General features: G+C 38.1%; 4 protein-coding genes and 1 non-coding gene across 6 annotated transcripts; 3 read left to right on the top strand and 2 right to left on the bottom strand.

The window, feature by feature from the left end:
- The first annotated feature begins 364 nt into the window (after window positions 1-364).
- On the top strand, window positions 365-939 carry LOC9302433 (histone H4). Its single transcript, XM_002866313.2, has one exon. The coding sequence runs from the start codon at window positions 423-425 to the stop codon at window positions 732-734; it is 312 nt and encodes a 103-aa protein (XP_002866359.2). The 5' UTR covers window positions 365-422; the 3' UTR covers window positions 735-939.
- A 738-nt stretch (window positions 940-1,677) lies between these two features.
- LOC9300737 lies at window positions 1,678-4,849 on the top strand. Its single transcript, XM_021028409.1, has 11 exons — window positions 1,678-1,882; window positions 2,188-2,272; window positions 2,358-2,554; window positions 2,661-2,743; window positions 2,999-3,044; window positions 3,361-3,417; window positions 3,497-3,551; window positions 3,625-3,725; window positions 3,822-3,885; window positions 3,972-4,105; window positions 4,356-4,849. The coding sequence occupies exons 1-11, from the start codon at window positions 1,790-1,792 to the stop codon at window positions 4,518-4,520; spliced, it is 1,080 nt and encodes a 359-aa protein (XP_020884068.1). The 5' UTR covers window positions 1,678-1,789; the 3' UTR covers window positions 4,521-4,849.
- Window positions 4,850-4,967: 118 nt separating this feature from the next.
- LOC9300736 (THO complex subunit 4A) lies at window positions 4,968-8,979 on the bottom strand. 2 transcript variants are annotated; one of them, XM_002864614.2, is made up of 5 exons: window positions 6,323-6,565; window positions 5,974-6,114; window positions 5,776-5,844; window positions 5,509-5,687; window positions 4,968-5,412 (listed from the first exon to the last, which is right to left on the bottom strand). In XM_002864614.2, exons 1-5 carry the CDS (start codon window positions 6,479-6,481, stop codon window positions 5,241-5,243), a joined length of 720 nt encoding a protein of 239 aa, XP_002864660.1. In that variant the 5' UTR covers window positions 6,482-6,565; the 3' UTR covers window positions 4,968-5,240. The 2 variants fall into 2 exon arrangements, with proteins under 2 accessions (XP_002864660.1, XP_020884083.1); XM_021028424.1 differs by lacking the exon at window positions 6,323-6,565 and adding an exon at window positions 8,619-8,979 and having other exon boundaries at window positions 4,986-5,412.
- On the top strand, window positions 7,599-7,672 carry TRNAV-AAC. The gene has a single exon. It is a non-coding gene; the product is annotated as a tRNA-Val (tRNA).
- Window positions 8,833-11,487, bottom strand: LOC110229147. The gene has a single exon (XM_021028400.1). It carries the CDS (start codon window positions 11,298-11,300, stop codon window positions 9,333-9,335), a length of 1,968 nt encoding a protein of 655 aa, XP_020884059.1. The 5' UTR covers window positions 11,301-11,487; the 3' UTR covers window positions 8,833-9,332.
- Window positions 11,488-12,624: the final 1,137 nt, after the last annotated feature.

The following is a 12,624-nucleotide window of genomic DNA, read 5'->3' as shown; positions in this document are numbered from 1 at the left end:
CGTATGAGCCAGTTTTCAAAACGACAGCGTATTGAAAAATGGCCAAATATAAAAATGTCACCAAAGTAAAGAGAATTGGAAATATATCAGAAGTTGGGTGTCGATCCATAAGCGGCCCATTAAATTAAAACTAGTAAGCCGGCCCATATAAACTAGTAACTACAAAGCGAAGCTGAAGAAACACTTTAGTTATCACGCGGATCACTATTAATAACCGTTGATTAAAAACAATCGACGGCTATCACGTCATATCAATATTGGCAAGGATTGAGCTTAACAGCCGTTAGATGGAATATTAAATCGGATGGTTCAAAACAAAACCCCTCTTGTATATAAACAAACACGGTCCAGTCATTTTCTAAGAATCAAAAGCAATTCTTTTTTACACATTAGGGGAAAAAAAAACTAAATTTCTCGAGAAAATGTCGGGTCGTGGAAAGGGAGGAAAAGGTTTGGGCAAAGGAGGAGCGAAGCGTCACAGGAAGGTTCTGAGAGACAACATCCAAGGAATCACCAAGCCGGCGATTCGGAGACTGGCTCGTAGAGGTGGAGTCAAGCGTATCAGTGGTCTGATCTACGAGGAGACTCGTGGCGTCCTGAAGATCTTTCTCGAGAACGTGATTCGTGACGCTGTTACTTACACCGAGCACGCCAGGAGGAAGACTGTGACCGCCATGGATGTTGTTTACGCTCTCAAGAGGCAAGGAAGGACTCTTTACGGATTCGGCGGTTGAACGGGGGTTTTTTTTTGTGTGTTTGTAGATCTGTTTCTGAAAATTAGGTTTCATGAACTCATTGTGGGTATTTTAGTAAATGTAGTTTCCTTTTTTTGCTATTTGGCTTTTGTAGTGTGTTTTCATTTGCAAAATTCTCAACAATGGAATCACAATTTGGTGAAAATTCGCTTTATTACTCGTATGATTCGACTTTGTGTTTTTACCTCGCTTTGAAATGTGAATCTGAAGATTGGTCAGACGTTTAGTCTCTTGAGCCATCAATCCAGTTCTTCATCGACGATCTACGTCTCTCGATTATTGCTAACATGGCTTGGGCTTTTCCTTTCGTTGTTATTGTGTCGGAACGACAAATTGATCTGTACTAAATTGCCCAAATTTTAAGCCCAATGAAATATCTCCGAGCCCATGAATAACATGTATGTAACACGACGACAAGAAGTTAGTTTCAAGTGTTGTTGAGTAAAGAAGCCTTTAGCCCTTTTACCAACTTTACTCATTGCGCGTAAATTTTACTTTCCCTCCATTTATGGTTTTGGTTTTATACAATTTTCATTTTGCCACGAGTGGATGATCCATAATAAGAAGGAGATAGTGATATCTTATGGGTAGCAAGCTTTGATGAATCAAATTGTCCAATTTCTTAAATTGGATATAGATTCAAAACAATGGGATATGAATAAATTGTCGTATTGCATAACAAGAATTGAAAAGATACACTAAATCAAATTCATTCCGAAACTATTCAACAATGACGTTGATACGAATAACTAAACAAAAAAATTAGAGGGAAAAAAAAAAACTAAACAGGGGCCTGAAGAGTGACACGTGTCTTTATCCGAGTGACACGTAATCTTTCTGATCCTGAATGTAAAACGACGTCGTTTCAATCATCTAATGCACTAAACAATATCCTCTTTCTTAAATTGGCTGTCTTTTAACGAAGAAGCAATCATTTATCAATCTCTCCAAGTCTCGATTTCTCATACTAGCGATAGTTCGAGGCGTTGATCGTATGTGGTAGTAGTTTCTTTTTGGATCAGTGGGTTTTTGGAATGGAGAAAGTTTCATCGCCGTCTTCTTCTTCTTCACGGAGGTCTGCTTATCTTGAAGCTCTTACACAGGAGATTAAGAAGAAGCTTACTCGGGTTTGCTCTTTTTTTCTTCTAAATTTTTTACACAGAGATCTCGATTTTCCGATTGTTGTTGTTGCTCGGTTTTGATTTCTCCCGGAAAACACGATTTGATTTCAGTGTCCCCTACGCGATTTCTCTATTTCGAGACACATGCATTTACAGAATTTCACGAATTTTGATTTGATGGTTGCGATTCTTTATTTCCTTCAAAATGCTATGTACCTGTTTGCGGTTTTTTCACGCCCAGATATCTGGATTTGGTCATTTTCGAATTTGAGAGTATAAAATTGATTTTAGACTTGTGATCATTTGTCTAGGCTGTTGTCTCTCCAGCACAAACACGCAACTTGTTGCAAGACTTATTTGCTGATATAGCTCTCGAAGTCGACGAAAGAGCGAAAGGTAACCCTTTTGATCTCCTTATTTTGTTGAATTCATGAATCAGCTTTCGAGAGAATATAACTTTTCGAGCTGGAATTTGAAGCAGATGTGATCCTTAGCAAAGAAGAGGATGTGATTTCTTCTGTTGAAGCAGATGCGGATGGTCCATTATGCTTTTTCGATGTCCTTGCTGATTATTATGTGAAAGTGTCTGAGAGGGGAAAAGATATACTTGATTTGATGGTGCAGCTCTGGAGCCAGTCCTTTGCATCACATATATTCTCTCTACTGTTTCATAAATGGGTATATGCCATCTTTACGATTTCGATTTAGTGTTATTTTCAATCCCAACGGTTTACTCTTTGGATTGTCTTTTGTCCATAACATGTTTCTTCTATATTCTTCCCAGCTGTTTGAGGTTGAGCTTGAGAATCAAGAAATACTCCTGCGCTATTCTTCAGCTCTGGTGCAGGGAGCAACAAATGTGTTCTGGTAAAATTTATGAACTTTGGCATAGCAAATTAACATTTTCTTTCATGTTGAATCGCTTGGTTCAGTGTGTATACCTCACTAGGGTCAATTGCGTACTTTGGATCTGTAGTAGTGGCATTGGCTTAATTTAAATAATGATTTTATTGTTTGTTAAGAAATGGTGTAATAGTCATTCCAAGTCTCTTGCTACTTTAGATTGCATTGCCAAGCATTATGAGGGTAACAGGTGATAATTTCGTCTCATATTAATTACAGGATAGACATCCAGACAAATACGAGGCGCTTCCAAAGTCTCTTTCGGGTATCTTCTTTTCCTCAGATAGATCACAGTTTCATTTTCGTTTGTTGGATAGTTTACGTATATAGGGAACTTTGTATAAATCAAGACTATGCTCTCAACAAAACCTCAATTACTGTATCTCCAGCTAGAACATGTAAATCACACATGCTAGAGATCATCACATCTTCTTTCTATGATGTTACCTTGTTTAATGCCTCTTATAGATCTTCTAGGCAAAAGATATTGTTTTGTACTTGTCAATTCGGGTTGTCACTGTCACGCGCTAAAATCGTCATGCCATTTTGCCACTGTAACTAACATCTCTTTGTTCTCCTAGTATCTTCTTGAGGAAGTTGCTTTGGAGCAGATGCGATTGAAAAAAATTCCCATTCAGGTGAGTGGGTTTTTCTTTATTCTCATTATGGTTCAACTGATTTCAGTCTGGAGATTGATTTTCCAATACCTAATTTCAGGCACAGAGGGAACTGTATCTCTTACTCTCTAGGTTCATTTTCTTTTACAATTCAGGTAAGACACTTTTTCTAAAAAGTTATCATTGGAACCAAAGCGTTTCTTCCTTACCTGACAAATTATTTTCCAGTGGATAAACTCGATAGCTTCTTGAGGAACTTCCCAGAGTTTCCAAATGCTTTCTTGATTGGAGGACCCGGAGATTTCCTTGTTATTGAACTAACGGATCAGGTATAGAAGCAAAAGCTTTATGACCATCTACAAATTTTCTCTCAAAATTAAATCACACACATCACTCATCTAATATATCTTATTTTATTTTGGCAGCTGCAAAAACTGAAGGTGGAACCAGTACTGCTACATTATCTTTCTCAGATGAAGATTCTTCAAGGTACATTTCTCTCCTTTAGGAACTTGTCTAGATGCTGCATCTAACATGGAATCGAAGTTAAAAGATATGTTTGATTTCATCTGCAGGTATGGAACTGAGAATGACCACTAGCACAAGGTTAAAGGCGTGTTTATACAGTTTTACCTCTCCTGGAGGTCCAATGTACCCGACAAGAGCCGTCCGTCATGCAGCCTGGGATGCTTTGGATTCCCTCTTTCCTGTGAGTATTTCCTTTTTAAAAACTCGGATTTAGACCGATGGTTTTGATTGCAAGATCCAGTGTAACTGTGTATGGGTTTTCAAGACATCATCTAAGAGTTTTAGGCAACCACATAAAAATCTAGAAGCTCCTGCTCCCGAAGCTCAGCAAAACAGTCTCAAATTCGTTCGTTCGATGTCTTCAGCCTTTGCACGTAGATCTCAGTATGGATGGGCTTGCCTTGTAACATTGTGATACTCTTATCTTGCAGGTGGGGCGTTACCCAAGGCATCTCATTAGTCTATTTTTCAGGCTGCTATATCCGTGGTACTGGCCATCCTCATGCTGGAACTTTGTGGTTTCTTGCATCAAGGCGGTATTATATTCTATCGTAAGGCTCATCTTTTCACGGAGAGAAAAGCCAAGGCAGAGCTGAATAGCTTTTACTTTTGACGAAGCTTACAGCAGGAATCCAATCCTTGTGTATATAATGTGCTTTTGGTCACAGAGGCAAACCAGAGAACCTTACCTTCACCTGTATTACTATCTACAGAGAAGATAAACTCCGTTTTGTGAAAGAACCCATGGAAAAGCTTTTGACTTGTTTTGTTGTCATTGGTGAAATTGTTATTTTGGTATAGAGGGTGATGCATTGTGACCAGAAGCCCTTCTTGTGTAGGAGATAAACCATTTCGTCCGTTTTAGTTGTACTGGATGTATAAAAACCCTTTTAAATTTTCACCATCCATGGACCATATGCTCATACGAAGTTGTGTATATCACCAATTCGACAGAGATAAATAATATGGAGAAAAACTTGAAAAGTTGAGACTCACATAAGACACATGGAGTACCACTATTCAACAATTTTGCCTCAATGGTCTGATGCAAATAAACACTATTCAATCAAAATTCTGCGCGCATATGATCTGTAGACGAAACTGGTATTCCTTCCTCTGCCTTTTACTCGAGGGTATTAAGATAGACAACAACTTTAAAGTAACACATATTCTCAATTCTGTAGAGTCATTCTAATGAAACAAATGAACAACACACTGCCAAAAAGGCGATAAGTGGCAAAGCCTCTGGCAAACATTTTTCTCGATCCTCTTACTCCTAAAACCCTCTAGCGGTTTGAGAAGATCGGTCACATTCCTTAGTTTGTCTCCATATCTCCAGAATGGTACTTATCAAGATCCGCATCAAGATCTTCAGCAGATATTTTCTCTGCAGGACCCTTACCAGGACGCCTGCCACGACCACCACCACCACGGGCACCACCTCCTCGACCACCGCCTCGTTGTTGACCACCTCTCCCTTGTCCTCCTCTGTTAACCCAGCAAGACAAACACTTTCAATACACCTCACAAGATGGAAGAAGCTTTTACATATAATACCTAATAACGAGCAGTGCTTAATCTCACCTCCATGGAGCACCATTAGAGTTTCCATTTGCAGGTCTACCAGACGGGGCAGCAGCCGTTTGAAGATTGGTGCCCACAATCTCTATCTTCATGGGTTTTCCATCCAGCTGAACATCATTGTACTTCTTCACAGCTGCGAGTGCATCGCCACGCCGAGAGTATACTACTTCAGCAGTTCCCTAATGGTATAAAGTAGTTTTTAGTCTTCAAGTCTCAATAAGAGGAAATAGACACACGATGCAACAAAAGTATCATCACAAGTACTACCTTTGATCTTCCACTCCTATCGAAATGAACGGTGTAGCGTTTAAGTTCTCCGACTTCAGCAAACAGTTCCTACATATTAACAAACATATTCATATTAACAACAACTTCGCAAGATCGAATCCATTGGTAAAACGATGTTAGATTCCACAAACACTAACTATGCATATTGCTAATAAGGTATTGTAACAATTTTGGTACCTTGATGTCTTCGTTCATGACACCGTAATCCAAATTGGATATGTAGAGCTTGGTTCCAGTTTCGATTCCGGCGGAAGAACGGGGAGGGAAATCTTCAGATCTATCGGAAAACATGTCGTGACCCCAGGTAGACTCCGGCGCCTATACAACCAAATGAATCCGTTGTTTGATTTTTTCCACGTATTGAGAGATTGATCAACACCAAAAGCTTTTTTTTAAAGAAAACGTCAACGCAGAGTCTATTTTCCACTATGAATCGGCAGATCTGAGAAGAAAGATCCCGCGAAACTAGAGAGAAGAAGAAGAAGAAGAAGAGACAAGAGAGAACAGATGTAGAACGGATTTGGACCTTGGCTGATTGGTATGGAGCAGATCGGGTTGATTTCCGATTAGGGTTGTTGCGGCGAGTTGGACCCGGTCCGGTTCCACGGGCGGGGCCGGCTCCACCACGAGACTTACGGTTCTTGGCGATCATGTCGTCGAGAGACATATCTAATCCAGTCGACATCTCGAAATTTCTCCGATCGACGTTTCTCTTTGGACGGCGGAGGAGCGAGAAATAACAAGAGAGACGGCGAGAGAAGAAGAGAATCTATATATACATTTTTGGAACACTTTTAGCAAATAAATCCTGGGGTTGGACAATATTTACAAAGAATGCCATTGGCATTTATTATTACTTTTACAAAATTTAAATAAAAGATATTAACCAAACAATATCTTGCCTAATTTGTTTCTAAAAATCTCTACACAATCTTTTCATATATCTTCAAAACAATTTATAGCAAATATTTATATTAACATTTTGCATAGCAATAAAAATACTAATTTATAATAATCAAAATATTCACATTGAAAAATCAAATACACATAAGGAAAAAGAACTATATCTATCATCATTTAAGCCGTTGCTTTATTTAAATAAATAAAAAAAACACAAAAACTTGAAATCATCTACTTTATATGATAAATTTAAAATATATATTAGTAGTATAAATTTAAAATCGTTCAAAGAACGGTATACTACGGGTGAGATCCTAAAATTATTAGATTTTATAACAATAATAATTTATTTTCTTGGATTTTATAATACTAATAATTTAGCTAACGAGATAATATAGACGGGTTTATATGGGATGACGGGTTTGGGTCGATATTAATAAATAACGGTATATCACGGATGAAATCCTAAAATTAACAATCAAAATACAATTATACAATCTTAAACACAAAACTAAAGAAACAATATTAACAAAATAAATCCAACTTAAATTTAAAATTTTTAGTTATAAAAAAAACCGACCCACGGTATACTGCAGAGTAAAATATTCAAAATTTTAAAATCCACCATACATCGTTACTTAAAAAAATGTATGTTTTCGTATCTATACTTCAAAAATTGATAGATAGATATCTACATTTAAAAATACAAATAATATGATATATCTTCAGTTAATCTTTTATAAAATAACATTACATTTTTTTAAAAAATATAGCTCCGCGGTATACCGCGGGTTAAATTCTAGTGTTTAACAAAAGTCGAAAAGATGAGCCGACACAAGAGTAAAAGGTGCAATGTCAAATTCTGTTATATGTATTATTTTAGGTTGAGAAAGACCATCAAAGGTTTCGTGGTGTAGTTGGTTATCACGTCAGTCTAACACGCTGAAGGTCTCCGGTTCGAACCCGGGCGAAGCAATAACTCATAGTTTATCTTCTATTTTTTTTATTTTTACAGCTTTGAATTTTAAGTGACTTTGATACAATTTTCTTTTTTTTTTTTTTTTTTTTTTTTCATCTGAATTTTATTAATAACCAAGAAAGGATACAAGGTGAAATACTTATGCCGGCGGACTACATAAATATCCCCAGAAACATTTGCCCAAAAGAGGGAAGCTAAGCCCTAAAATATAGGGAAACCGATTAAAACCAAATACTATAGAGACAAACACGAAAGAGGAACAAACGCTGAGGAGAAAAAGCAATCTAAGCACTAAAATTGAACAAAGGCAAAAGAGACTCTCACAAAGCTTCCCTATAGAACCTGTAAACGTCGGAAGCACCAAAATGCCCGGAAAGACCTCACACCGAAGACAAACCAGTAGCAAACCAACAGGGAGGAAAGCAAGAATCCAACGCGACCAGAGACACAAATACAACTACCAACACACCTCACCAGCTAATCGGAGAGAGCAAGAAACACTAGGGACAAGGCAAAAACCTTACAATCGACTGGAGACAAACCACAAAAGATCAACAATTCTTACACGCGGACACTCGTCGAAACAGCTTCAGCCACCTACAGACTTAAAACTGACGACGTCCTCGCAAGAGAAGAACTAGAGAACGATTCAACTGCTTCGACTAGAACCTAACTCCAAAACTTCCAAAGGAAACTCAAAGAGAGGCTAGTATGTGACTCAGCAACAAAATACCATCAAAATGGCTCACACCAAGAACGAACCTAGAGCAAAACGCACCACTAACCAGCAAGAGGACTTGAAGGAGAGGTAGAGCAAAGACCAATTTTAAAACCCACAAACGGAGCCACCTCCAACTAATTAAGCCTCACAAACCACAACCAAACCTAAAGGAAGCAAACTAAAAAGATTCATCTAACCCAAGCAACTAGAAGGTTGGCTTACCGGACTAGAGAAACAGACGAGACAACGGCCACGGATCCACGAACCACCAGACCTCGAGATCAACAAGGAGCCCGAATCATCGCCCAAACTTACAAGAACAGAGCACCCGACAGATCTCGGACACCCAACAACAACTCTCTGAGGAGAAGTTGACCACCGACGAAGCCACACAGCCGCTTCGCCGAGAAGATCCATTGTTTCCACCAAGTGAAGCTTTTCTCCGTCGAAAACCAGAGCTAGACGAAAGGCAAAAAAACTAACAACACGGAAAGGAAACTAAAGACCCTCTCACGACAGCAACGGCGAGAAGCGCCGGCCACCGGAGAGGTCAATCGGAAAATTTTTTGTTGGTGGCGGCTAGGTTTGAGAGGTTTTGGGGAAGACACGATATTTTTGATGGAAAATATCTTCTAACACTCGCAATGACTTTGATACAATTTTCTACAAGAACAAAAAATTAGGCAATTCAACATGTTTCGGGACCCTGTTCCATAACTAATATGTGATCATGCTCTCGTATAACAATGATGATGATAGTGTCAAGCTTCTTGCAGGTGTGTGTGGTATGTACATATTGTGGTGTATAAATAACCAGCATCGTTTATTAGAAAATAAAAATCACTCTGTATTACATTGCAATTGTTGGAAATATAAGATAGAACAGTGAATGAAATAATACAACCATGACAAAACCACTCATCATTAAACGTAAGTTCAAACTTCTTCACCCAAATAACTCGATAAACATGAACGGGAACAGATATACTCATTGTCTTCTTTATATTTCTTTAGGATGACGGAGGCCTTGCATCGAGACTGACATTGGATGCATAATGGTCGAGTGTTGTGATTGTTAGGAACCATCTCAAACTCGATTTTTTTTTTTTCAAACCAATAGATTTGTCCTGGCATGAGACGTGAAAAATCTCCTAGTACACACTGAGCATGCAAGGTGACTCCACAATCAGAACATGTATAGAACCATATACTTGGATCTAATTCCCTCTCACAAATGTCGCACCAATATTTACCGCTCGCCTTTTCCTTTTCTCCACAGCATAAAGTGAGAGGGTGCCCATCGTTCCTATGCCAAATCTTTTCTGGCAAAGTAGCACAATTCAAACACAAATCAAAGTCACAATCTTCACAACGAAGCATATAATCATTTATATTCTTTTGGCATCCATCGCAGTGGTGAAGCTCTTCTTTAGCAAAATATAAAGGATGTTTATGGCCATCATGGACGAGCGGCTCATTAAGGGAACCACAATGTACATCTACATCCGACCAGCCATGGGAGCTGTACGTGAAACCATCAGAGAATATTCCACACCGCTTGCAGTCTGTAAGTTTGGTAGTTTCTGTCATTAATGTGTATGGTCTGGTGCCAAAGACAAGTCTTTTCTTCATAGGAAGATTAGCACACTTTTCATGAAGAATGAAAGGACACTTTTCACAGCAGTAGATCGAATCAAATCCAACTGGATGGACACATGCTGCACATCGTATGCGCTCATCATGAATGACGTCGTCCTTGTGGTTGTGGAGCTTTAGAGGATGCTCTTCATGACTAAAATGGCATATCAAGTTATCACCCACCTCCTTGAATGGTGAAATGTCTTCTATGATCTCAGGAATCCCTTCCAATTCTACGCCATCCCATACGTCAGTTCTCACCGCGCATCTAGTATGAACTGCATAGTTAGGGCAAACAGAGCAAGAATAAGCCCCCTTGAACTGACTTACACTTTTGTGACAAACTCCGCATGAAGAATACCCAGCGCCGAGATGATGAGTGAAATGAATGCGATGATCATGACGATTGATATTGATGACACGGGGGCAGTCGATACACCCTCCTGTAGTAACAAAATCACACTGAAGACATACATACACCACAAACTCGCATTTTATCCCACACATGTCACAATTACATGAGATTCTTCTAGGAAAGATAGTAAGTGGGTGTTTGTGGGTCTTGACATGCTCAATAACAAGGGGTGGTGGGTTTTTGGTACAACCAAGGCACGATGTGAAATTGCAAATGGAACAATGATATAGCAATTTTTCAGTTTGTATTTTTCCACATAAAACGCAGCTTTTCTCGGCATCATCCGTAAGTGACTCAGATGCGATTAACTTGAGAGGATGAATAGAATGACATGGATGATTTACCTCTTTCGAGAGATGGACGCAATCCACGTGGAAGTACACATCGCATTCAAGACATGAAAAGGATGGACCTTCAATAGACTCCTTGCATAATTCACAAGGAACCTTCTCCTCCCGTATCTTCAAGAAGACAACTGGATGGTCATGACACAGCGGATGTTCGATAGCGGGCGGTGATGGTTTCATCCCACAAATCAAATCTACCTTGAACTCACATGTGGAACAACTGTAAAAGGGAGGCAGTAGCTTCTGTCCACACAAATCACAAGGACCATCTCTCGAGACATTGGTGAGCATGAGAGTATGCTGGGGATGGAAACTATGCTTGATCTCCGCGGGGGCCTCGGCGCACTCCTTATGAAACCAAATATAACAGTAAGGTTCATTGCAAAAGTAGCAGCCGTACATGACACCATTTACATGGCAGCCAGCACATTCACCTTTAATACATCGAGCTGAAGGAAAAAGAGGGTGCTCATGAATTGGTAGGTTTACTGCTGTTGTAGCCATTTTTCTGATCGGATACAAGTGAACGAATCAAAGAGGTTTGTTAATTTGTTAGATTGAGATCTCCAAGTGAAGCCGGAAGACGTTGATATATATAATATGCCTGTGTAATCCCAAAATAATAGCAAGTGTCAAAAGTTATTTGCAAAATGACCATCACCTATCTTAAATAAACAAACCACACCCTCTATTTTTATAAAAGAAACTAACATCCACAAGTTTTTCCATCAACGCACGTCAATTAAACTTTGTAATATCACCTTTTCTTTTTTTTTCCAGAACTCCAAACACATCAAAGTTTTATGATAAAACTGGCTAAATAACCTATGTAGTTATAAACTCCAAACACATAAAAGTTTTAAATCATCAACTCTTCTTTTTCTTTTCCATTCGCCTTTCCTTTTCTCAGATCAATCATATTACTTATAAAGTTATAGTTGTTGGTTCGTACGTAGTTTCTAGTGGATGAATTATAGTTTTATCGTTGCGCTGATTTCTACTGACTGGAATATATCCGGCGATTATACTTTCATTTGGACTATAATCACCCCATATAATACGTTGTGTCAGCGTCAGTCTAAACGCACAAGGTCAATTTTGTTTCATTCAGGAGTTTGGGCTGAAAAGATATTAAAGAAAATTCTTAGACATTATTGCAATTTACCGTAATATAAATCAGAATATAATAATAATTATTATTAATTATGGATTGTCGAAAGTCTTTCTCTTCTTTTTAACTACTCAAATAGTTGAACTTAAACAAATGTTCCACAGGCTCATTCTTATATAATTTATTTGTCGTAGACGTGGTCGATAAACGTAAGTCGTCGGCGTCTTTGTCACGATGTGAATAATTTCTACATTTTAAATATTTTTTTGAAAAGGCCACATGTAAACAACTAAGAGATTTAGACTTCTATAATAGTTATTGTACTCCCCTATTTCGTTTTAGTTGTCGTTTAAGGTTTTTTCACACAAATTAAGAAAAACATTAAATTTTTTGTTTTACCCTTTATTAATATATTTTATAAAAAAATTCATTGACCACAATACTAAAACAACAAGGATAATACTGGAATTTTTACCAAACATTTGCATTGAAAACCTAAAACGACAACTAAAACGAAACAAAATTTAAATCCTAAAACGACAACTAAAACGAAAAGGAGGGAGTATGTTTTATGGATTAATGATTAGTCAAATGACTTATATAAAAATGTCATAATTTATGATTCAAAACTTTTTAGTTCTTTACAAATGACAGGAGACTGTAACATACTAGTTTTTATTAATATCACCACCATAACATAATTGATAATTCGATAAG

The sequence above is a fragment of the Arabidopsis lyrata genome (genome assembly GCF_000004255.2).
Source record: "Arabidopsis lyrata subsp. lyrata unplaced genomic scaffold ARALYscaffold_8, whole genome shotgun sequence".
Classification (NCBI taxonomy): domain Eukaryota; kingdom Viridiplantae; phylum Streptophyta; class Magnoliopsida; order Brassicales; family Brassicaceae; genus Arabidopsis; species Arabidopsis lyrata.
Note: the sequence above shows the minus strand (reverse complement) of the source record. Positions and strands in the feature narration are given on the sequence as shown.